Below are 26,809 nucleotides of genomic sequence, written 5' to 3'. Positions count from 1 at the left end.
TAGACTGTAAATGTATTTTTATTATGTAGCAACAATCAAAATATATATGTACTACTGATTTTCCCCCAAATATTAAATGAAAACTTAATACAATTTGCCCACTCTGTGTTCTTGAACTGCTTTGGAATCTGCAAAGACCCTGACAAAAAGAAACAGAAGTAATTGCACAACAGAGACTGAAAGGTGTTATAGTGCTGCTCTTAGACTGCAAATGATGCCAGATGTCTTCCATTTAACCAAATATACTTTCTGCAGTCTCTGGTTTCCGAGTGTTAGAAACAATAGAAGAATATACACAGAAAGCACCACAGTAACAGTAAATTCATTATTTAAATACAACTGTATCCAACATTGCTGCTAAACACTGGACAATATTCGAGGTCATCAACACATCCACATGTTCTTCTAAATGACGTTTGGGGTCCTGAAAAATAAATATTAAAGTAGGCTATTAGAGGAATCACTAAAAAATGAACACTTCAGAGATGATGGATTTCAACTATTTGAGAACACAGTGAATTAATGGACACTGACAGCCTATTAAATCCCCCAAGTTTTCCTGCCTTCAAGATACTGCATGTAACTTTGATTCTAAATTTCTAAAACCCTGTAGCTCTTCATATTATTCAAAGATGTTATATGTAGGTAAATAAGCAAATCAGTCTCTTCAAATTCTGGATGGATAGAGTGACAGCAAATATTTTTATGAAATTCCACACATGGGGTGAAATCCTGGCTCTAATGAAGTCCATGACAAAACACCTTCTTGACTTCAACGGGGCCAGGATTTCACTCACAGTATCTTAACTGCCTCAGACTTCAGAAGCTAGGTCAATAAAAACTATACTGTAGACAAACACTACTTTAGAACTAACCGCAAACCCTATACATTGGAGAGGGAGAGAGCGAGTGAGAGTGTGTGCGTGCGTGTTCTGGTGGCATGCAGCAAGGTTCAGGGCAGGGCATATAAACCCTGGTAGAAAGGGGGGAGGGGAAGAGGAGCGGTGCCATCATGTACCCCCCCACACGTTACCTTTGACTATTATTCTGTAAACAGAATATGCTAGGTATGCAATTTTAGTCATGACTCTAACCTTCTTGTTTTTGTAAGGTTAAGACAAACCTTCAAATTTATTTTTGTGGTTATCCTCATTTCCCATATTAAAAAGAAAAACCTCAGGAAAGTCTGTAAAAGTTAAGATAGTGTAGGACAACTTCTTTTGAAGCTATTTTAGCCTATTATTTAAATAGACATTTCTATCACTCAAATACCCATTTCTGAAACCATTTCTGAGGTGGTGAGATTCACACTATTTAAAATGAAAAAAAGGGTGTGTTTTCTCATAGACATCAACAAGGCCAGGATTCCACCTTAGCAATACAAACATGGTGCTCTGTATTTTCAAAGCTGTATATAATCTTGGGTCCCCAATCCTGCAAAGATTTATGCATATGCTTAATTTTACACTTGAGAGTAGTCTCAGTGGCTTCAAGAATATTACACAGTGTTTACCTCTTGCTGAGTTCCCAGGCTTCAAGGGAACTACTTAGTGCAGGGGTTCTTAAACTGGGGTCAAGACCCCTCCACCCCAAACCCTGCTTTGCATCCAGCATTTATAATTATGTTAAATATATAAAAAAGTGTTTTAATTTATAAGGGGGGGGGGTCACACTCAGAGGCTTGCTATGTGAAAGGGGTCACCAGTAAAAAAGTTGAGCGCCATTGGACTTAACTTTATACACTAAGCACGTTCTCAAGTCTCCGCAGAATTGGAGCCCAAGTCTGTACAGTGCTTTGAAAATATTAAGTACCATATAAGTGCTAAGTATTATTAAATTACCTATATAAAATGGATCCATGTCATGTATTCACACAAGTTTACTCTCAGTAGTAAAGTTAAGCACATACATAAAACTTTGCAGGATTGGGGTCTAACTAAATTATCTACCATAAAGTAGCATATTTCCTCAATCTATTATGTCATTTGTTTGTACAGAGCCCATTATACAGATATTACAATAGTGGAGAAAAAAAAAAAAAAAAACGCATGTGTACACAGTAAAGGATCTATTTAAAATATTTATTGAGCCTATTCCACATACAAAATAGTTCTGATTGCCACAGAACTAAGTCTAAGCTGCTCTTTTTTATAATCCATTTACAAAGTCCTGTAGTTCTTTAAGATTTCTCCATTCAAACTAATGACCTTTCCAAATAGAGGACAAATATTCACATCAGCAGCTGTGTGTCCACAGAACTTTGTGTATAAATGACAGAGGGGGAAAAAAACTGAAAAGAAAAATTATTTCATTTAATGATTTTACAAGATACCTTTGACAGTTTCTTTTAGAAAAAAAGTTTGATGTGTGAGGAAAACAAATCTGACTTTTTTACTCTGTATTAACTTAAAAAATTCTGCACCTGCTTTTAAAGAATTGTTTAGATTGTAGATTACACCTGGGCTCAGGCTCACAAGAAGGGATATTTACAACTGTTATAGATCTTTGAAAAAGATGGCTCTTCCTATACATTTATTTTTGATTGTTTCCTGCTACAGATCTGAATGCTACAAAAGTGTATGATTGGAAGAAAATTACAGATAAGTTATAACATCAGTTTGTTGGAAGTTGACACAAAAATATTCCATAATCCTCTGAAATATAGTTCATGTTCTACTACAGCCCGCCATACAAATAAATCCTGCCTCTCCTTTAAGGGAAAATAGTTTGAAGGGGTTTTTAAAACTATCCATTGTTCCTATTGCCCTCAGAGTCCTACTGAACTCTGAGAACAATGTTTTCTTAACAATTTTATCCTTTTTCCATTTCAAAGGATTTCTCTCTTTGGCTTTTAGGCTAAAATAAAACATATCATTAATTTAATATCTGTCAAGTCCTCTGTCAGGACAGTACATCCTGCCATGACAGAACGATGGACTTAATTTAATAGCCTCCCCTCTGTCCCCCCAAATCTCAATTATGATCCTAAACTGTTTTGCTTATGAAGCACAAGGTAACAGGAAGGTGTTTGGTGTACTTATGTGTGTATTGGCATCAAGCATCAATGTATCTGAATAGTGGGTGAACTTACTCCCTTTCTACTGGCTCTTCAGCAACAGTGTAATGCACCAGACTGACTGACTTGCCTCTTTAAAAAAATAGCATGTCTTCTCCAGAATGCAATAGTGTATTTAGTTTTTTTGTTTGTTTTTTTCTTTTTAAAAAGAAGAAAGATGCAGAAATTACAGGATATTCCCTAGTGGATTATAATAATTTATCCAGAATATACTTTTAAACTTCATTATAAGAAATGTTGTGGCAGATCCTTGCAATCAAAGGACAATTTTGTAACCACTTTGCAGATTACCTACAGTCAGAGGCCTAAATAATATTGTCCATCAGGTGTAAATTCAAGACCTCTAGGGAATTCAAGACAGCCAGACTATAGAACAGAAATCACTTGCAATTCATGTGACTAAAATAATATTAAAATATACTTAAAAAAAATCAGGTTATTTCACCTCACAATAATTCATTACACCTCACCTGCTTGCCAACATTTTTTATTGCCAGCTGTTCAGGTGTCATCTTATCTTCTTCTTCCACTGCCTGTGAAAAATACAAAAAAGGTCAGTGTTTCAGATTCCATTTACTTTTTCCTAGAGCCACAAGATTATAAAAATATAATTCCTTCTTAAAAATCAAAAGGACAGCAGTGTTTCAGAAGCATATATTAAGTCAAAAGGAAAGGCACTTCAATTGCTCAGCAAAGGTGGCACAAATCTGTTAAAATGTCAGTGCAAAAGATTAAGGGGAGTATTCATGAACAGCTTTATTGTCAGATATTTTAGATTTACTCACCAAACTATATTAAAGAAAAATACACTTAGAATTTATAAAATGTTGCAAAATTATACCCTTGTGTACCTAATAATCACATCAACAGCTAGATAAAACAGGTTAAAATATAATGTTCAAAGTATAGCATTAACCTTGTTGTTTCTAACTAAGGGAAATTTGATTTTTTACTATGAATTTTTGTATTCTAGTTTAAGTAACTTCTATATATTTCTTTAAATAGATTTTTTGGTATGTAAAGTTCCTTGTTTATTTATGTTTAATGTTAATAAAATATTCAAGTTTAATATTTTGGGACTTCCAATAAGCAAGTTAAAAATTGTATTAAAAATCTTTTTTAAAAGTCTTACAGTACATTTTCCTAGTAAGCATCTACATAAGTAGAACAAGTCTCAATCATTCTTTTATTTAGGAATGTCATAATTACATGTTACAAATAAGTGTGGGCCTGATTCTTCACTCCATTACATTGGCATAAAAAGTATCAGGCTGTATATATTTAAAGAGTTCCAAGTACACACTATAATGGAAGTATATATTTTTTGAAATCTTTGATCTAGTAGTCTTTGACTGCAGCAATGAAATGAGAAATCAAATTAAATCCAAAATATTCTGAATTAAAGCTCAACTACAGGAACTCAAGACCCATCCACTTCAAAGAGTTAAATACAGTCAATGGGACAGATTACATACATCCTTAAAGTACAAACAATGTCCTTAAAGTATGAACAATGGTTAATCTTTAATTGGTTAGCAATCAGGAACTCCATGCTCACAAAACTTCGGTCTATAATTATAGCCAGAGTTATACCTTATTTGCCAACTCCACTGACGTCCCTTAAAAGTTACTCTACTAAATATATACAATACAAAACATGTACATTCCCATATTGTGCCCAAAAGAGAGCGTTAAAATATTAGTGATCACTGAAGCCTCAAAAGTTATTCACTTTCAATTATTCAGTGTTCTTGTTAGTGTTTATTTTCTAGGACATTACCATGAGCGAATGCAAAGAGATCTGTAATCAACTTCCTATCCAATGAAGTTTGCTAGTGTCAGTTATTTCATAAGAGCAATTTCAATTGTTGGACGTGAATACCTTGTTATAATTCTTAGCTAACTCCAGCATCTCTTTCACTACTGTTTCATTGAGTTTGCAATGTTCACTATAGTCCTGAAGTGTCAAACCTTCCATCCAACTCTTCTTATGCAAATTTAGCAACATCTGCAAAATAAAGTCATACAGTTTAACATCTACATCAGAACATAAATTTCCAGCTCTATAAAAGTCCACTTGATACAGCAAGTTAATTTACTACACGTACTTATAGAGATTTATATAAATGATTCAATAAGATTAGAAATGTTCCAAAAGCATTTTTGATCTTGAACAGTTAGAATATGATAAGTGTACACAGGAGCAGCTTCTAACTGGTGTCTATACTCAGCATCACTGGATTCTGTAATATTTTGGTGCATCAGACTAGGAATTTTGCAGCAGTTCTTTTAAAACTAAAATCTTTTTAAATGAAGTATGAAAATTAATAATACACAATCAGTGCAGTAGCTCGTCTTATTTAATTTTTATAATACATCTATTTTACACTGTCCCAGATTTTCAGTTTGTTGTAGGTTTTGGTATTGACAATGCATAACTGCATTATAGAAGTAGTCAGAAGAAAGGAGGCTGTTTTAACAGCTAGGTAGAGGACATATGAAGCTTTTGGCCTCTAGGCACACTTGGGAGGAAGTTTGGTGTTGCGGACTAAGCATATTAGGTATATATTCTGCACTCACGATCCCTGTATTGGAGGGCAGTAGGCTACTGTAGTTGAGATGGACTTTACTAGCAACCAAACCAAGTCATGATAATGTCTTTTATAAAACAAATCGTCCCAAAAAAATGAATGACAGGAACACATGGACTTTTTGCATTTTCCCACATCTTAGCATATCTCCATGTAGCCATCTTCTTAGGTTTCAAGATAACTTGTTGCACTTTAAAAGAGCATTCAGGTTCCACATCTAATAGGATGCCAAGATCCATTCTGTAAGATTAAGTAAGTTTGGGTCTGGTTTTGATGCAATGCCCAGAAGATCCAGGCATTTAAACTGATAAGCCTAAGCAGGTACTATGAGAATTATATGAGCCTTGTTTTACTTTTCTGAAAACCTGATGGAGCAGAGGAATTGGAGGAAAGGCATTCCAGTACACAAAGAATGCCTGTATCAGGGATCCACTGCCCATCACAAATCAGTACAGGAGGTATCTGGTGTTCTAAACAAATAGATCCATTTTGTCCCAACTTCTTCAATATGGGGTTTACTGCTGAAGTCTTGAAGACCTTTTATTTTAACTTTAATGCCTGAAATTCATATCTGCAAAGGAGTTGCTTTTCAATGCCAGGTGGCCATGGAATGAAATGATGAGTCATGAATCATTCCCACAGAACCCTCACTTTGGAAGACAGCTAAAGGAAAGAGACTCACCGCTACAACAACTGAGGTCTTTGGCTGGAATGTCTGTCAGGATTTGTACTATTAAGTCCTTAGTGAAAGCTTTTCATAGTAGCCAAACTACTCTGAAAACTCTTGCTTTGCTGTGAAGTCTAGATTAACCAGGCTTCCACAGATCTTAAACTCTGCAATAGTGTAGATGCACTCCCCAACCAGGCTTGGAATATTTACACCTTTCACTAGAAATGGAGATGGCTTGATAAGAGACAAAAAGTGGACATTATAGACAACCATATGCAGGATTTTGGAATGAGTGGCTACCTTATCAGACCCTTCTTAGAGGGACAAGTGGCGTTCAGCCACCCGAGATTGAGCAATAACAGGTCTGTGATGCCCTTAGATGTCCGGGGCTGCACGCGCGCTACACTGACTGGCTCAGCNAGGTCTGTGATGCCCTTAGATGTCCGGGGCTGCACGCGCGCTACACTGACTGGCTCAGCGTGTGTCTACCCTACGCCAACAGGTGCGGGTAACCCGTTGAACCCCATTCGTGATGGGGATCGGGGATTGCAATTATTCCTCATGAACGAGGAATACCTTATCAGAGACTTGTGAAGATTAGTTAAAGCACTAAGAACTATTATTTACTTGCTCAGACAAGTTCAGGTATGCTTGCAGACTGATAGTTTCTAATATGTAATTGATACTTAGTCAAGGTTGCAGAGGTCTCATTCTCAGCCTACCAAGCAAAGTTATTTATGTACAGGAAACCCTTAGATCAGAGATATTTGAACTTTAGGAAGTTTGATCCTGTTGCATGGTTGTATTGTAAAGTCTTTTGAATGTCCATAAACATGTCACAAGGCTAAAAAGATAATCACCCCCTGAAGAATCTAGAATTGCTTTTCTGAAAGTATGCCTTTGCATCAGGATGAAGATAGATTAGACTACCCAAAAGGGAGATACCTATTGTGGGAATCTGGTTCTGTTGGACCCATCATCCAGATACAGGAAAACAAACACATTGAGCCCTTGAAAGTGTGATTCTGCTCTGAAAAAGGAACGTTAGGCGCTTAAGTACCTTTGTGGATCTGGGCTAAATCCCAGTTTAAGGCATCACTGCAATCCACAACACCTCCACCTAATCCTATAGGCAGCTATACTCACTCAACACCTAATTTTTTGCTGTAAAAGTATCCATGGTGCCTAAATTTCTCTCTTGGCATGTGCACTGCTCTCTCACTCTAGGTGTCTGGATGCCTATCTCCCACCTATGCAACCCACAAATGGGGGAAAAGATAGGCAGAGGAGACTATCTTGCCCACATGAATAAATAAATAAATAAATGGAGATATCCTATCTCCTAGAACTGGAAGGGACCTTGAAAGGTCATCGAGTCCAGCCCCCTGCCTTCACTAGCAGGACCAAGTACTGATTTTTTCCCCAGATCCCTAAGTGGCCCCCTCAAGGATTGAACTCACAACCCTGGGTTTAGCAGGCCAATGCACAAACCACTGAGCTATCTCTCCTTCCCTCCCTCCCCACAGGGCCTGATCCAGTTGGTGTGCTCAGATGCTCCTTCTGGAGCAGGTCAAAGCTGCTGGACGAGGTGGTGGTGTCCACTTTATGCCTTTTATCCAGTGGTTAAAGCACTCAAGCAGAGCATGCGAAACTCAGGCTCGACTCCCCCATCTACCTGAAAGGAAGAAAAGACTTGAACAAGAGTTTCCCACCTCTCAGAAGAGTGCTCTAACCAGTGAGCTATGGCATAGTCTGAGGTGGGGCTCCTTCACTCTCTTCCGTTGAATCTGTTCCACTTTGGATAAATACTTAGTCACTGGGTAAAAAGAGAGACACACACAACTATAGCCTGATGGTTACAGCACTCACTGGGAGAAGGGAGACTCAGAGTCTAGTCACCCTATTAAAAGATTAATTACTTATACACACTGGAACAGCTTCAACAGGAGAGAGTCAGGGACCCCCACCTGAGAATATTCCATAGCTCAGTGGTTAGAGCACTCTCCAAAGAGGTGGGAGTCGCCTGTGCAAATGCTTTCTTCCTCTCAGGAAGAGGGCGGAAGTGGGGACGGGGCAATAGAACCTATCTCCCCCATATCCCAGGTGACTGGGCTAAAAGGTATAATGAGGATGCCACCTCCACCTTCTCCTGTTTTTTGTGGAATGATGCAGGTGCCTAACTCATTCTTACATGAAACTACTTAAGTGCCTAAGCCACCACCTTCCAGGAGATGAGTTCCTGGCTGTGGACAGCAAACAGAGATAGGTGCCTCCCTGCAACCTGGACTTAGGCTCTTATCGCCATCAAAGTGGCAATGTGTAGAACACACCCCTTTCATCAGCGTCTCACACTGGCTAGCTTAGGTGGCTCCACACATAGCATGCTGGCTTTTGTGGCCTGCATTCTCAGGCACCTCTCACCCCATTCATTGTATAGAGAGCCTAGGTGCCTAACTCAGGCTTTGTGGACCGCACTGTAGTTCCTGTGATTGTCTAGGTCTTTCTGATCTGCATGTTTCATCGTTCTTTAGTGATAAAAAAAATTACTTTTTATTTAAACTAGTCAACAGCCACTAGTCAAGCTGGAGTCTGTTTTGACTCAAATCATGCATCTTCAGCAGAACTATATAGTTCCAACTGTAGAGTTAAATTCTAGCTTTAGTTAAACCAAATCAACCCCAAGGAAGACAATATGCATGTACAGGTGTAAATGAGGCAGGAATCTGGCCTTGAGACTCTTGACTACTTTTGATTATGAATAAGTCAGGAAGAACCCAACTTGAATTTCAGATCCAAGGCTGAGTTTGTGGAACTGGAAGTTGAAAAAACAAACAAACAAACAAAACTTTTTAACTGGGCAAATTTGACATAGAATTCACTGACACTCAATGGGCATGGAACCGCACAATGCCACTCCTCCAGACCAAAATAAGTTAAGCAGGCCACCACTACTACTAGATATTTGGAGAAGACTTGAGGAGCTCTATCCAGGCCAAATGAAAGCACCTTGTACTGGAAGCTATTACAGCCTATGCACACTTGAGATACTTTTGATGTATCGCTCTGTGACTTGGAAGTAGGTTTCCCCAAAATCAAGAGCCTCAACTTATTCCTGCAAATCTACAGCAGGTATAACGGCTGCTAGAGTCACCATCCAAGACTTGAAACGTATGGTAATCCTGTTCCGTTTTCTCAAGCACAAAACAGAATGAAGGTATTTTAGGATTAAATACAACTTTAAAGTATGACAAATGTAGATACTATAGACCGGGGTGGGCAAACTTTTTGGCCCAAGGGCTACATCTGGGTGGGGAAATTGCATGCAGGGCCATGAATGTAAGGCTGGGGCAGGGTGTTGGGGTGCGGGAGGAAGTGCAGGGCATGGGAGGAGGTGCACAGTGTGGGACGGGGCTCAGGGCAGTGGTTGGGGCAGAGGAGTGGTGTGGAGTGCGGGGGGGCGCTCAGGGCATGGGGTTGGGATGCAGGAGGGGTGCAGGGTGCGGCAGGGGATTGGGGTGTAGGCAGGGGGTTGGGGTGCAGGAGTGGTGCGGGCTCCGGCACCACTTACCTGGAGCAGCTCTGGGATGGTAGCGGCACGCACTGGGGCCATGGCAGGCTCCCTGCCTGCCCTGGCCCCGCTCCAGGAAACGGCTGGCACCACGTCCCTGTGGTCCCTGGGGGAGGAGGGGCAGAGGGCTCCACGTGCTGCCGTCGCCTGTGGGTACCTCCCCCGAAGCTCCCATTGGCCGCAGTTCCCAACCAATGGGCACATCCCTGTGGCCCCTGGGGGAGAGGGGACGGATGTGGTGCTGGCTCTTTCTGGGAGTGGCGCAGGGCTCGCGGCGCCATGAGGGTGGCAATCCCGCGGGCTGAATCCAAAACCCTGAGGGGCTGGATCTGACCCGTGGGCCGTAGTTTGCCTATCCCTGCTATAGACAAAAACCGCTATCAAGTTATCTGTGTATGAAATAAATTTTTTTTTCTAGCTACTTTTCAGATCCTTCTGGAGGAGATGTAGTTTGCTCAAGAGAGTTCAGCCTAGGCTCACTTTGTGCTTTAACACACCCATAACATGACATGGAGAAAAAAATGACAGGGAATCATAGCTCAAGATATCAGAACTTAAAATTTAAATTACAAAACTGCAACATACCACAGGTCAGTTTAAACAGTTTGTAAAGTGGTTTCTTTTACTTAAAATAGAAATATATATGCAACCCCCCCTTACCTTCTGTTCTAGTTCATTCTTCCTATAGTTGATGGTAATGGAGTAATAATGTCTGTTCAGTCCATGAATTAGAGCCTATAAAAATTTGTGGAAAAATATGTAACTAAAGTTACTATCATAGATATGAAAAATATTAGTAAGAAAGTGACTATTTAAAGCAGTCAACTTGAAATAGTTTTGAAAAAATGTTATAGGTAGCGTCAACCACTATACCGGCTCCTAACAATCCTTATTTTCCTATTTTACAAAAAATGTTGCTCTCTCCTCCATTTCCACGTGAAAGGTTCATACAAACAGGGAAAAAGTACAACTATTTGTAAACTGCTGACAAATTCAGAAAACGAACAAAAAAACATTTATTTTCTCTCCAATCTCTTGTTTATGGTAAACTTAAGTCGTACTTGAAACAGAAGGTAAACATTTTTCAGACACGGGTGTGATTCTTATGTTGATACAATGTACATTTTAAGGCATGGCTTGGATTAAGATGCAGTTTCTAGAAACAATTTATGTATGAATATAACAAGTCCATGTCAGTTGTTTTGTTCTCACAATGTAAAAAAGATATGAAAAATTACACCATGCAACATTTAAGAAATAGAGAAATATTTGATATTCCAAATTATATTTTGATGATTTCACCTATTTATTGAGGTCTATTCCTTAAAGCTATCCATAGCTAGCGCTTGTTCCACAAAATGCAAGTACAGCTTTTCATTCTCGTGCTTCAAAATCCTACCGCAATTAAAACTTAAGAGTTATCACAAAGTTGAAAACAGATGTTTTTGCATGTATTTGTATTCTATACAAAGAAATAATTAAACAGTTACATTTTACATGAACTAACTGTATGTTAACTAGTTTGCTGATTGTCAAAGAAAGATACACATTTAGCTTTACTGTAGTCAACAGAAGCTCAAAACCAAACACTTGTCTATTTATTGTTAGAGTAATTTCAGCCTTAAGTTACTGAAAAGTTCTGTAGTTTCATTTGACATTCTCTCTCTCCCACCCCCAATCGAAAAATGGTACCCTCTTGTTTTAACTCAACTGTAGATAAGGGGAGGCTTTTAAGAGGATTTAGGAGTACAAGTCCTAAATAGACTTTGACTATCTCCCCTGAAATCATTGCGCTTCCAACAGCAACAGATAATTCAACTTAGGTGTTATCTGAGCAAGGTGCAAACACTTAAAAAACCTTGCTCCATTACTCCTCCCAACAATCTTGAAACTGTACTATTAGTCACCACAACAGGTTAATTGGAACCTCTAAAATGTACACCTATTTGCGGTCTATATTTTAAAGACATTGTTCCTTAAGTGTTTTGTTTCACTGAAAGATTAATGTGTGTCATGTAATACTTAAGTCCCGTAATATTAAAGTCTTTAATAAGCTTGCCTTATGCTTCACAAAATGACTTTGATAAAATATGGGGGAGGGGGCATGTGAAATCCTAATCCCACTGAAGTCAATGGTCGTTTTGCCATCAACTTCAATGCAGTCAGCATTGCACTCAGGGACTTTAGAACATGTGTGTATCTACATTTGTTCTCTGTGGAAAGAATAAGTCTTAAGAACTCATATGTATACACTTAATTTCAAACTGCAATATTTTAATGTAATAATGAAATATGTAACTGGTCATTGCTGACTTGCAATTAGTGAAAAAACGTATGTCTGAAATATGCCATGCTGCAACGACAATGATCTTAGACTGTGAGATATTACTTAACCTTTTGCAAAAAATAATGAAGCAGTATGATACTATGGGGGTTTACAAGAGAGGTCATTACATACAGCCTAAAAAAGCCCAGTAATATATTCTCTTGAAACAGGCAAGCATGGGCTTGCCTGTATCCACTCAAAAACATTAGTAGGTTATTTCATACTCATTATACTTTGCAGTTTTCACAGACTCAAAAATCAAAAGCAAAACACTTCAACCTTTTAAAACTAACTATTTTACTAGTATGAATATTTTTGCTCATTTTTTCTTTATAAAAAGTGTTTTAATGCATAAAATAATAAAAGCTACCAATGTGTTGAAGGTAGAGGTTTAACAATGGCTAGCTGGCATCTCCCCAAACATAGCTATCTGACAGTAAAAGTTGAAGCATATAATTTCAGTTCTACTGTGGCTACTAATATTGTCTTTCAGTAGGCCGTATTTAGCAACATACATTAGTATTACTGTTCATGTAAATAATCTTCAGAGAAGTAATTAGGCTTCTCGGTTGCAACTATTCATGCCTTTTACAATACATTTAAAAATAAAATACATTTTTCTTCAGTGGTGAAAAAAACTAAAGTCCAGGCACAAGAATACAGACAAGGCATTAATCACTCAGGAGGATACTCTTGTTTTAGAGCAGAAGAAGCTTCCTGCAATAAAGGTTTCGCTTCACTGAAGACCAGAGTATTGGCCTGAATAGTCAACACTAGAAACCAAATAGAGTAAATATTCAAGAGAGAAATTCAATGTTTTAAACTGTATACATTCTTACAAAGATATATAAAAACATTACACTCGAGTAAAGAGGATTATGCTTGAAATGGTCAATTATACATTCAAATGATCTATTCCATTCCCCCCCCCCCCACACACACACACACACTTCATCAAATTACAAGATCACCAATGTAATAACCAGAGTTGGAGATGGAATATTTGTTTAGGACACATTAAAAAGTTGAATATATATTAAACAAAAAACATGTAGCAGTAAAGCAAGTGGAAAGAGACCATAAGGATTAATGGATAGGGCATTTTTCAATGGTTGCTTGAAGCGTAATTTATTCTTTTATCACATATAATTGGGATGCTTACAGTAGATAATAAAACACCATTTACTCATCATGGCTATAGGAAAGCTCAAGCCTATGTTAGCAGGAGCAGTTTTAAAACTGCAATACTGAAAAAGGATACCATTCGCCCTCTCTTGTATCACTAATATGAAAAAACTAGAGTATTGTGCTCCCAAATTCACACAAAAGATTTATTTTAAGTTTTTTATTTTATAAATCTGTACTAAATCTTGACAGTATCTACTTAAATTCTGTGTTTACATCTGACTAATTTAGAGCTCAATCCTACACTCAAATTAGGAGTAGACCTATTCAAATATCAAGTTAATTTTATATGCACATTAAAATACTGCAAAGAGGGATAACATACAAATTATAGCTGTAACATTTTAAAATACTTGTCACATCATTGTGATTAAACACCACTCAATACAAAACAGAGTTTATCATCATCAAATACTGAGTTTACCTGGATAGATGGTTTGTTTAAGTGACCCAGATTTGAAGTTGTTTGTCTTGGTTCATGTCCCAAGACCATCATATTAGCATTGATCAATCTGAAGGCATCAATAACAACCTGTAAAAACAAGACGTCAAGTCAATTCTTTTTAGAAAATGCAAGCAATGGTGCCAAGCAACAGTGGACAAGGCATGATCAACTCTCATCTGTTTTTGGCCTTTTTCCAGAAAATCTTTTAATTATAATATTAATAAAAAAGAACCTCCTGCTGACTGTGCCATCAGCACACAATTCTTTACTTTGTATTGTAAGGTGACACCAACTACTACATTTTTCATGGAACTATTAAGTTGTATGTACTTTTTAATCATACAACATTGAAAAGATCAGTAGATATACATACTAAAAACTTCAAAGGTATGTATAGGTTTGTCACCTAAATCTTATCTAATCAAAATGAATGACACAGAGAGACTAAAACTGAAAGTGAGCACAAGCTAAGGGACTGTGTCTAAAGCCCAGTCCTGTCACATCAATTACACCACCACAATACTTGAAATGACAACAAAATTATAGCCAGCAAGGAACTTGCCCTATGTATTCCCTTCTAGTCAGATGCTTTTTGCTTCTTGTGACTAGGAAAGGGTCTATAAACTGTCTGATGGATTAAAAAGTCCTTGTCAGTGTCATGCTCAGGAGTAAGAAATAGAGTAAAAGACGACCAAGGTCATTTATGATTTAAGGAACATGGAAGGTAGTATATCCAGTTATTTCATTACAAATGAAAAAAAAAAAGTAGAGCTTCCATCTAGCCTATTTCTATGCTTTGCTGAAATTGTTCAAGAAACCTCTGCAAAGAAATATTTAGTGGCTTCAGACAATAAAATAATCACCTAACCTGCTGCTAGGTGAGATATAGCTTAGAACACTGCAGTTCAAAAACTGTCCTTGTCACCACCAACCATCATTAGAGATTCATAACTACAAGCTAAGATTTTGATTTATTTAGCCCCTAATCCTATAACCACACCTGTGCACATAGCACCTCGCACCTATGCGGAACTCCACTGAAGTCAATGGGGTGCCACATGGATGTAGGCATCTGCTCACATGGTTTTGATTGAAGTGTTGAGGCCTTATTTTTAAATATTCTAATTTTGTCATGTTCTTAAACTGGATTTATGCTTCATAGGTTTTAAGAGCTTATATTAAAATGCCTGAGACATTTCCACTACAGTTGTATTGTAATCTGTATTTCACACAATACTACATGGCACCGAGACACCAAGGTCTAATATACTGAGAAGCTAAATATCCCATTGTTTTATAATAGTTTATTCTAGGTAAGCAAGAACAGAAGAATTTTCCATATTTTAAAAATTATTTTAAGTGCTTCTCACCAATTCAGGACTTCCCTTCAAGTTAAACAATTTATGGTACTACCCATAAACCTACTTAAGTGGGAGTGTAATGCAATTATAATAGCATGTTAAAGGACACAGAGAGCTAACAGTAATGCACTGGCAGAGATTAATATGGAAATTTAAAAATCTAATTTACAGTATTTTAAACTGAAGGCAGCCTAATAGCTATTTCACATACTGTACATGTCAAAGAAGCTGCTTAAGTCACATCAAGCAAAACATTGCCATGGTTGATATGAGACAGATAATGGTATACAAAGTAGTGGAAGATATTTGTACCATCAGAAGGACCATATTTTTTCACTTGTGCATGTGTGTTGACTACATGGTCCATATCCAATTTAGGATGAGTCCATGTCTACTGCTAAATGCGTACAGCATCAAGTACAGCAATGATGTTCAGTAAATAAGCAGTTATAAGTAGATTGGAAGTTATAAACTTTTTTTAAAATTAAATTTCCCACATGGTCTATCCATTAAGCAGTTGTAAATTAGTCACTTGTACAATCCTGGACTCTCAGCTGATTAAGAGACAAGATGCAGAAGGGTTTGGCCAAAGTTGCCTTCAGCAAATATGTCATGGTTCTGCACCTATTAGAATTTCAGTGACCCAATTTATGCCAGATAGCATGGTGACAGATACCTTATAAATTTTTGTTAAAGACAAAACCCCCTAACATTCTCTCCTTCCCTGTGACACACACACCTACCTTCCTTCTCTTAATTAAATAGATAAACCAGTTTAACACACACAAAATTATTTTAGCACATGGAATTTTAATCTTGCTAAAGAAAAGTTTAATTCTTTTAATGATTTTGTAAACCATTAAACTTCATTCACCTGTAAGACATCAACCATGCTCTAAAAGAGTTCAAAGTATCTACTGTTTCGTCCTTGTAATACAAAAAAGATCAATTATCTTTTTAATGTTCACAGCAGATTTTACTTTAACTCAGACAGTTAAGACTCGTGTTTGTATATATAAAAGTACATCTTATCAGTTTTCCAACTCCTGAAATTCCATTTTAACCAGATGTTCTAATTTAGAAACATCTGCAAATGCCCAACTATAGTAAGTAAGGAGTACAAACAAAGTAAAGCGAAGGGGGAGGGGAGGGAAGGGGGAGAGAAACCATACTGTAGTCCTCCAGAGACTTCTAAATAGGAAAATCAAGCAAATAAAAATTTACTCTGAGGAGCAAGATACATTAACTTGGCAGAATACCACAACTTAGTGCTTCATCGTAATTTAACTTCCTAATGGCTACACTCCTAGACTGCAGTTTAAATGACTGCTCCACTAGAAATCATGGAACTTATCCAAAAATGCAATGGCATTTTTGACTAATCATTTGCTCCAATATTTGGATTCCATGTTTCCTTTTCAAGGTAAGTTTTTGAAAGGAAAACTAAAAACTCCTAACATATTAGGCATTGCAACACTGTTTTGATAGTAAATCAAATATTTTAAACTACTGTTCACAATGTCACATTTGGATAACTTTCATAGCAAACTATATTGGACAACTAGCTGCTGAAATATTTAAGAACTATACTCAATATGGGTTCAAGTTTGCAGTCCTTACTCATGCAAGTAATTTCCATCGCTTCAATGGCACTACTCACATTAATAAGGGTTACAGGCTCTCTATGCACAACTCTGGAGAAAGGAAACAAATATTTGCTAAACTGTTAGCATCCTACTTGTTCAAACTCCAGTGTGAAATCCTAAAGTCATAATTCTTACATGTTCAAAAAACCAAGGGTATCTAATCTAGACCCAATACAGAAAGTATGAATTGAATGACATTTTTCTTGTTGGTAGCATTATGACAACCAATAAAAACTAAATACTTTAGCTACACCAAGATTAAAGGAATTCATTGCCATCACTATAGCAACTGTCTTAAGGAAACCAACATGCTCAACAACCTGCAATCTAAATTTAGATCTAGTACGCAATAAAAGCATAAATACAGCAATATACCCTACATTTACATTTCTGTGAAATCTTCTAATTGCTTTTTGCACAGTGAGAACAAATCGGTTCCCCCTTTAGAGCATCATATCAAAATAAATAGACTCATTAATGTCCAGTGCACTAATGAGCAATGGGTGAACTAGGTGTTAATTATGCCACAGTAAGATTCAAGGAAAAAGCCCTGGTGAGCACCTGGAGGTGTGCACAAACTAAAGTCTTTTTTCTGTGTTTATTTTGAAGTACAGCATGATGCAATCAAATGACAGCAACATGGTCACCTCATATTTAACAATGGAACTTTAGAGAGACAGTAATCTGAATAGAGAACCTTCCAGGATTAATTAAAGCAGAGGAAAAACCCATTTTTCAGAGTTACTTTAAGAATTTAAGGGATTTACAATAGTTCCAAATTTATAGTTTTCATTGTACTTATTACCTCACGACAGCATGCACTGTATTAACAAAAACAGTAACAGATTTACATGAGGCTTTTAGACTACCTCTCTGAAAGCCTAACTCAAGCCTATGGTAGTAGGATGTTTTCCAGATTATGATGGTAGCAGTTATAAATATGCTTTTTTCACACTGCAACTCTTTCACCATCCTGACCATTTAATTTCTTCTGGTACAAAGTGTCTCAAGACTTTTCAGAGGTCACTTCAACAGTAGACAGCTTATAACAAAACCATTAGCAGTTTGGCTAGTTTAAGAAAACCTCTTACTTTCCTTTTTTGTTTATTATCACTGCATGAATCTGCGGCATATGATAGTTTATAATTTCTCAGGCTTGTTAAATTCATGTTAAAGGTCTGTTTTCTTGTTGAATAAATTTTGTTCATATAATGCTGCCTATTTCATACACTGAGTCTTTAATAGCACCTTTGGTCTATGCACAACTCACAGATCAAAACAGAGGACTAAAATAGGGGTTGATGATGCTATTTACATGTGTGATTCCTGCTGTCTTCTTGTTAGTAGCTTTAATATAATAGAAGACCTTGTCTGTTTTGTAATTAACACATCTTTACTGGAGAGATATTTGGAAGTGATTGCTGTGAATATACTGGTTAGTAAAATAAACACAATCACACACCACTTTCTGTTATCAGACAAATTTGTGAATTGTACACATTATACTCCAGATCAACAAACTGTGATATAACAGCCAAGTAGAAGACACATTTATATAACCCTTTATTTTTCTGAAAATATGTATTCAATCTGACCTTGCAAATATAATTAGCTTGTGGGATGTGTGGATTTCAGTACCATGGATGCTTTACTAATTGCAACTCTTGGAAATAGATACTAAATATTTGGAAGCTGCCAATACAAAATAAAAACTGTATCTTTTTGTACATCTGTCTTAGCTACAAGAACCATAATAATCTGAAAAACAATAAAGATGGCATACTTTTTGCAAGCATGTCGCTGGGTCAATGACCCACAATAGTTTGAGTAATACATTTTGCATAGTCAACATTCAAATCATCTCCAAACTCAATGTCATCTGTAATTTTTTGGCTGTTTGTATGTAGCTATGCTTAATATGATCCAATATGTTATTCACTTTTTTCATGCTTTTATATCTTGTGCCTGGCCAATGAATTACAGAGAGCAAATTTTTGATTGTGTTTGTTTAAAAAAATCTTTTTTTTTTTAACTTTACTTCTGTATACTTATTTGAAAAGAAACTTTAAAAACTAGATTGATTAAGATGTTTGATGTTTAATACAAGGACTTTAGTCAATTCTGTCTCTGTAAATTAAAGAACCATAGTCACATAACTGAACATTTTTTAAAGGAACAGACATTTTGTATTGGGAATGACAATTAATCTAGTTTACACGGTGGGGCCCATTTAAGCACTGCTTTGGGGGGCTGGTTTTTGGGGTGGAATTTTTAGTCAAAAGTTCTATATAAAATATTTTTAAAATGACATTTTAATTCTACAAGTTTTTGCAACAGCAAATCTAGAAGCTCATTTTACAAAAGCATACCTGTATTTGGCATGCCGTTCTACACACAGTGACAAACTGCAGACACAGATAAATCATCCTCGTTATTCAAACAAACTTTCCTGACATCAATCTTTGTGCAGCAAAAAAAACCCAACCAAACAAAAAAAATCTATTCAATATGAAAGTTGTCTTTAAAAATGCATTGTTACCCTGAAATTCAAGAATCTTGTTATTGTTTGTGGACAAACCTACCAGTGCATAAGAAAAAACTCTGCAAAAGATGTAATGTGGCTATGCCAGGTGTGGAAAAAGAAGTAATGTCCCATCTAAAATATCTTTTATCACCTGCAACTGACCTGTTATCAACTGCTTAGTTTGTTTCTAGATTCTTTAAAAATTAAATGGAACATGTGACCTTAGAAGTGCAGCTAAGGTTTATGACCATTTCGTTATTTATGCTGCCATGCACTGTTAGACAACCACAAGTGAAGAACATCTTCTGTCCCTTGTAAGCCCACAGCATAAAAAATTCAGAGAAATCTTACTTTTTATGCCATTTCCAATGAAAAGCACTAGGAACTGAAACTGACTCATGCCAAATTCATATCGCTGAATTGCTGTGATTGTGAGTTTGAAGTTTGCAACATGGAAATTATTTATAAAATGTCAATTTTATCTCTGGAAAAGAGATTCCTAGGAGTATGTGCATTTTCTTTCTTTATCCTTGGAGAATTGCTTACTGTGGTCAAATCTGCTGCACAACTTGAATATCCATATTGGGAGGGGAGACAACTTCAGTATAATACATTTATCTTGACAAGTGAGGGCATGCATCCATAACTCACAAGTAGCAAAACCACAAGTTTTAAAGCTATATGCCTTAATGAAGATAAATGGACTATTCTACATCCACCATGGTAAAAGGTACTTAAACATTTAATACTTTTCAATGAAAAGTATACTTGGAACTTTGTTGTTTTAGGAAAGAGAATGAACTGAAATAACCTATAAAAACAGTTTACTAAGCAAGCATTTATCACCTGATTTAGAGCACAGCATATCCAAAAAAATAATCAGAACACTGACACTCACTTTAACAATGAGGTCTGTAAATGCAAGTTTTCGGATTTGTAATATTCTGTTTAGAAACTACATTATTTGTACAGAGTACATGATGCACTAACATGAACAAAAATGTTGAGAATGTATAGTTATAACATTTTTGCTGGCTTTACAATGAAATAGGAAGGACAAATAGTGATGAAGTTGGAACAATAATATAATTTGTACTTTGTCTAATATTTTGAAAATTTTATTCTGAATGGAAGTACAAATATTAACAGATACCTATATCATAATTAAATATGCAGGATCTCCTACTACAAAAATGTGATGATTCAAAAAAAAAAAAAAAAAATGTAGTTCTCTAATAATTCAACAGTTATCAGCTTCCTGCTTTTCTTACAAATCAAAACCAAGACAAATTCCCATTTCTCTGTTCTGCAAGTCAAAGTTCAAGGCTGAAATTTTGCTTAGTTCAGATTAGGATGCCTCAGCCTTTCACCTGTAGATCACTGTAATGAATCCACCTTTCACTCAATAGCGACTGAGTTGCTACCATTTGACAGATCTTTGTTGGTTATTTGGATATCTATAAAATAAACTGGTGATCCCATTCTAGCTCATAGTGGACGGATGTCCACATCACAAAACACTATCACAACTGGCATTCTTGCTGACAATTTCACTGGACTTGGTCAATGATTGATCAAGCATGCAGAATGAACTACTCTGACCTCTAGGGACGTCACTCTAGATCAGAGTTGAAATACATTGGTGTGACACTGTTGGGGAAGCTGGTACCAGGAGTAAATGAATGACTTCAGTTTCAAGTTCTCATAATCTGGCCATTTATGGAACTAAAAATCAGTTACAAAGCAGCCAAAATCTTGTGCTCTGTTCATTCTTGTGATTATTTACTACAGGATTTAAAATAGTAAAGATCACCCAATAAGCAATGCAAAGGTAACTCAAGGATACCAAGCTGGAACAGTCTTCAGTGCCCTTATTTTATGTAAGGCATAATTGATGATTATTTGACTGGCCTTCATTTGACTCCATTAGATCACTGGATAATCTTCCCAAGTCAGTAAGACTATATGGCTATGGAAAATTTAGACACTGAGCTGTGGATTTCCAACATAAAGGATTGTCTTGGAGAGCAGTCCAGCTTTCTTTCTTCTTGTTTGGGAAAGTATGTGTTAAGGAAGTCTAGTCTTAATATATGAAGTTTGAAAATAGCAAAATAAAAAGTTATGCTATTTAATGTGCACTGTTCAGTACCGAGAACTAAGCAAAGGAAGACAGCCCTGTGGATCCAAGGATCTTAACATTTAAGTCAGAAACAGGCAAAATAATATAGCCCAGATACATAACAGACAGATTCAAATCAAGATCTAGAAATGGTGCATATATCTTAAGCAGAATCAGAGTTCTAGGACTTGATGCAAGAAATTTGGTTTTTAGGAGAAATCGCCATTAAGAAAGGGAGGTCATTTGGCACACAAGCAGATGAAGTTGTGGTTAAAGAGATGGCATAGCATTAGTTTCTGTGTAGCGTTTTATTTCATTTAGTTCAAATTAACCATGACCATTCTTGAAGAGATTAAATCTCATTTATGCAGGATAAAGCAAGCCAACAAAACTCTAAGGGGGACAGTTTAATAATCCAATGTTTTCTTATGATAGCTACAGTATGCTTTATCATTCTAAACTGAAACCTGAATAAGCAAACCAATGACAGAGGGAAATATTTTGCTTATGATGATTTTGTGGTTAATGCTCTGCATTAAGACTCAGGAAATCCAGGTTCAATTTCCATCTCTGCCACAGACCTCCATTGGCGAGTCACTTACATTCTGTGCCTCAGTTTCTCATCTGGAAAATGAGAATGTTTTCTTTCTCTCAACCTTTCTCTAGTGAGATTGAAGGCTATTCAGGGCAAGGACCATGCCTTTATTCAGAACCTAGCACAATGGGGCCCTAGTTGAAACTTCTAGGTGCTACTATAAAATAAATAGTGCATCTCTTAACTCTACTTTGAAAAGAATATGCATCTGGCCTGTTTCATAGCTAATTCATATAGATTATCCCTTTTCTAGGAAAAGAATCCAAAAAACATGAAAGGACTATGCAATTTAGAATTCCCATTAGAAACCAAGTGGCTGGATGAAGAGCTTTTCGAAAATGGCAAGCTACCCAACATCCTGGGCACAACTTCTGAGGCGTCTAAAACGTTATATTTTTGTATCAATACAAAAACCAGATTTTTTTCCCCTGGCTCCCTTTAATGAGCAATAACAACAAAATTTCAGTATCTTTCTAGCTCTCATGAATTATCTCAGGTAAATGACAGAACTTGGTTCAAGCACGAGATACTTTATAATAATTGCTTTACCTGACAAGATGCCTAATAGTTTTGTATGATACATGCAGTTTATTTACAAAAGAAGTTTCCTCTCAAAGAAAAGTTGATCCCTTCTGAAAATGCAGATTGCTCTTCTGTTACAAATTACAGATATTTTCTCTAAGTCACTTTGACAGTGTCGTTACTAAAAGGACTACTACAATCCACTGGACATTTAAACCACTGTTTTCAAAGAGATTTTTATATGTACGCCTATTTAATATATGAAGAGTACAAAAAACACTATTTTGATGCGAGAAACAGATTTCTCACATCAAATATACACCTAATAACTGAAATTCTTGGTAAAATATCCTGGAATAATGTCTTAAAGTATCAATCACGAAAAACCAGTAAAGTGCCTTTGGAAAAGAACTTCACCAGAACTGTTTTCAGTGGTGCCATGACTTTTAGGTTGCAATTTAAAAATATACTGCAAGGACTGTCTATTTACCAGACTTTGGGGAAAGGAGGGACCTGATAAAGACTAATGTTTGGGGGGGGAGGGGAGGGGAAAAGGAGAGGAATTGATTATGTTGGATGTATTGTTATTTTTTGGTTTAGGGATGAGGAACAGCTGCTGATTTTGTAGTTTTTTTTAAAAAATGACAATTTTTGGCAAAGACATAGTGAGCTCTAGAAAGACTTAAAAATGTTAGAAATTGAAATAAAAATGTCAATATTTAGCAATTATAACAGAGCTTTTAATCCATGTATTACAGAATGCTCTACAAAGATGGTTAATCATTGTTAGCCCCATTGGAAAACTGGGGCAAAGAGTGGTTAAGTGACAGATATACAGTCACACAAGCAAATCAGTGGCAACAATTAGGAATAAACCCACGTGAGGTCACTTCTCCCACATCCTATTCTGGTGCCTCTGTGGACTAAAATGAATTCAACTCCAGAAACGAATGTAATACTTTCTGAACTCTGGTAACAGTAACCAGCCAACTTTAACCAGCTAACTCAAGCTTCACTCTTGCGCTTCGTGTTATTATAAACTTGCAGGGAATTATTGTTTTATAGACAGGATACCATTAGACAATACATTACAATTGCTGGTACACAGTTATGGAGAAAAGTTGTGATAAACATTTAAGAATATAGATTTAAAGTAATAAAAAACCCACCACACTTTATGGAAGATATGAATAAGTTGAAGAAAATCAAGAGGATAGCAACAAAAATGATAAGAGGTTTAAAAAAATGTGACCTATGAGGAAAAATTGTAAGAATTGGGCACGTTTAATCCAAGGAAGAGAAGGCTGAGGCTTCAAATACATAAAATGTTGTTGTAAAGAAAACAGTGATCAATTGTTTTCCATGTCCAAAGGTAGAACAAGAAGTAATCTTCTTAGTTTACAGCAAAGGAGATTAGGTTAAATATTAGGGGAAAACGGTCTAACTACAAGGATATTTAAAGCACTGGAGCATGTTGCCTAAGGAGGTTGCAGAATCCCTGTCATGGGAGGTTTTTAAGAACTGGTTAGACAAACACATGTCTGGGATGGTCTGGATATACTTAATCCTGCCTCAGCGCGGGGAGATTGATTAGATGACCTCTGAGGCTTGGTCCAAACTGGGGCGGGGGATCGATGTAGGAAACGCAACTTCAGCTATGAGAATAGCGTAGCTGAAGTCGACGTTTCCTAGATCGAACTAAGTTTACTTACTGCGGGTCCACGCGTCGCAGGCAAGCTCCCCTGTCGACAGCACTTCCTCCTCTCGGCGAGCAGGAGTTCCGCAGTCAACGGGAGAGCGCTTCTGGAATCGATCTCTACCCGCTGAATCAGGCGGGTAGTGTAGACCTAGCCTGAGGGTCCAAGCCCTACATTTCTATTATTCTGTGTTTTCAAACAGCACCTTGAATCCTAGTCAAAGCATACCCTAAAAGTTAAATTGCAATTTAAGCCATGTCTACATTAAAAACTTCTGCTGGGTAGCTGTGTTGGTCAAGGGTATGAGGAGGTATGATCTGTGAACACAGTATTGCCGGCAAAATGGCGGGTACAGTTGATTTCTATAGGCTGAATATCTTTTTAATATAAGCAGCACTGCCAACGCTGTTTAAAAAATCATGATAGGTCCCCCCCAAAATTATGTGACTGGTTTAAAATAATAATTAATTTTTATTTCTCTTCTGGGTTTGCTCCTTTAAAGCACACACTGGTCATGTTTTCAAGCTTTTTGCCACAACCATGAGGGATAGAAACTTATTCTTAAAAAAAAAAAAATGAAGGCTGAGACTTTTAATCATTTGACTTCAGGAGATGGAGCTTTAAGATAAACAATACTGCCTGACTTGCAATATAAATCACAAGAGTTGGTAACAATGACCTCACTGGACGTTGAGCAGTGGGGATCATTATCTGGCTTGTAGGAAAAGGCGTCTTCCCTTCAGAGGCTAAATACCCCTGCAGTAGCTTCAGACCAGGCAAGCATGGGGACACTGACCCATGCCCCACCCAGGGGACCAGAAGAGTGCAGAGACTATTAGGTCCACACCAGTGCAGGAAAAGCCCTCTTTTACCTGGAGCAGGCATAGTAGCACCCACACTCCCACCCAGGGAAGTAGTTAAATAGCAGGTTTGTCATGATCCACTGTGGGCATTACACTAGTCACACTCCTTTCTCAGAGATCTGGGGAGGAATTTTTCCCTCAGCAACAGATTGGCAGTTTAGCTGGTGTGAACATGAAACAGGGGTTAGGCTATGATATCGCAACTCATTATGTAAGTGTGGGGCAGGTGTCCAGTGCAGGTACTCCATAGGGAAAGAATGCAGTGATCAGATAAAATGGATTGGTAAAGGATTTAAAGGAGTTATTCTACAAAGGAGAGGAATTTGGGGGTGGAGGGTTCATGCACCTATGACTTGTATGGCAGGGAGCCAACCCTATCCATCCTTATTCAAAGAGGGAGTAAAGTCCCAGTAGCTGGTTGTCTGGCAACCAGAATGGGTAAAGGGAGAGCGCTGCCAGCAGCTTGCCCACCAAGGTATACGTGAATTATTATGGAATTACCTGCCCTGTACCCTTTTACCTGCCAAATACTCCTTGACATTTAGGAATAAAGTTGCATAATAAACCACATCCAGTGTCTCCTATCCTCCTTCTGGCATAGTTGGACAACGTCATAAGAAAAGTTGTGAACTATTTTTATATTTACAAAAATACCAGACTATACTTGCACTTACTCATATTCAAGATTAGGAAATATAAAAAGACAGCAGAAAAAGTCAAAGTCTAGTTGACATTCACAGTTACAGCAAAGAGTAGAAAATACACTTGGTCTTAATAAGTGCTGTAGAACAGAAGTGTTATTTACTGTGAAGATAAGATTTTTAGCAATTAATTTAATATGAACTCTGATCTAATTTAAAAATGCAGCAATAGAATACACGTTATTTGACTTTGATACAATATAAAGCAACCTGTCCTGATTTTTACAACACAGGAAGAAACAAAGGGAAAATACATACTGATGACTAAGGAAAATCTAGTACATATTTTACTTTTCCCTTCCACACATCAGTTATGTAATCAGGAACTTAAGACATTCGGCCAATTTAATTCCTTTTTAGTATTTTCTAGAGCACCAGAAGCTTATTTGTTTTTAAATCAATCACTTATATTATGGTTTGATGAATACTTATATAGGCAAGCTTTTTGCTTTGAAAAAACTAAAAATAGACTCCAAATTTAGAATGGACCCCAATTTTGCCCTGTCATAATGATGTGATGTCAAAGAGTTCACATATAATTTTATAACAGATGAGCACTCTGAGGTAATGGTAATATTTAGATGAGCTGGTTGGTAGCTTTAATATAATCTTGCTATATAACTACTGTATACAGAAAACAAATATTTTCAAACTATTTATAAAATTATACTAATGTCATACCTCTATATTAGAATTTATTTTAAATAATTGGTCTACAGTACAATGGAAGTGCATGCTCAAACAAAACACCTCAGCAGTATTTTAAAGCAGTAACCACCTAGCCAATTTCTGTACGTTCTGTAGTTTTTCTAATCCACTCTCCCTGTGGTTGAGCAAAATCGAATTGCCTCTCACATTTGCAGACAGCTCTGTGAAGGTGATAATAGAGCTGCTCCCTGCTGTCATGAGGCAGGAAATAG

The 26,809-nt window shown here is 36.9% G+C and overlaps 1 protein-coding gene across 1 annotated transcript in view; it reads right to left on the bottom strand.

The window, feature by feature from the left end:
- Positions 1–26,809, bottom strand: part of PSMD14 (proteasome 26S subunit, non-ATPase 14) — a 61,521-nt gene continuing 34,712 nt past the window's right edge. Inside the window, exons 8-12 of the mRNA XM_034785752.1 lie at positions 13,841–13,948; positions 10,566–10,640; positions 4,959–5,084; positions 3,547–3,609; positions 1–424 (exon numbers count right to left, since the gene is read on the bottom strand). Of these exons, the coding sequence (XP_034641643.1) occupies positions 326–424; positions 3,547–3,609; positions 4,959–5,084; positions 10,566–10,640; positions 13,841–13,948 (471 nt within the window). The 3' untranslated portion in view covers positions 1–325. The remainder of the gene's footprint in view (positions 425–3,546; positions 3,610–4,958; positions 5,085–10,565; positions 10,641–13,840; positions 13,949–26,809) is intronic.

This window comes from Trachemys scripta, chromosome 11 (assembly GCF_013100865.1).
Source record: "Trachemys scripta elegans isolate TJP31775 chromosome 11, CAS_Tse_1.0, whole genome shotgun sequence".
NCBI lineage: Eukaryota > Metazoa > Chordata > Testudines > Emydidae > Trachemys > Trachemys scripta.
This window is presented reverse-complemented; position numbering and strand designations above follow the sequence as displayed.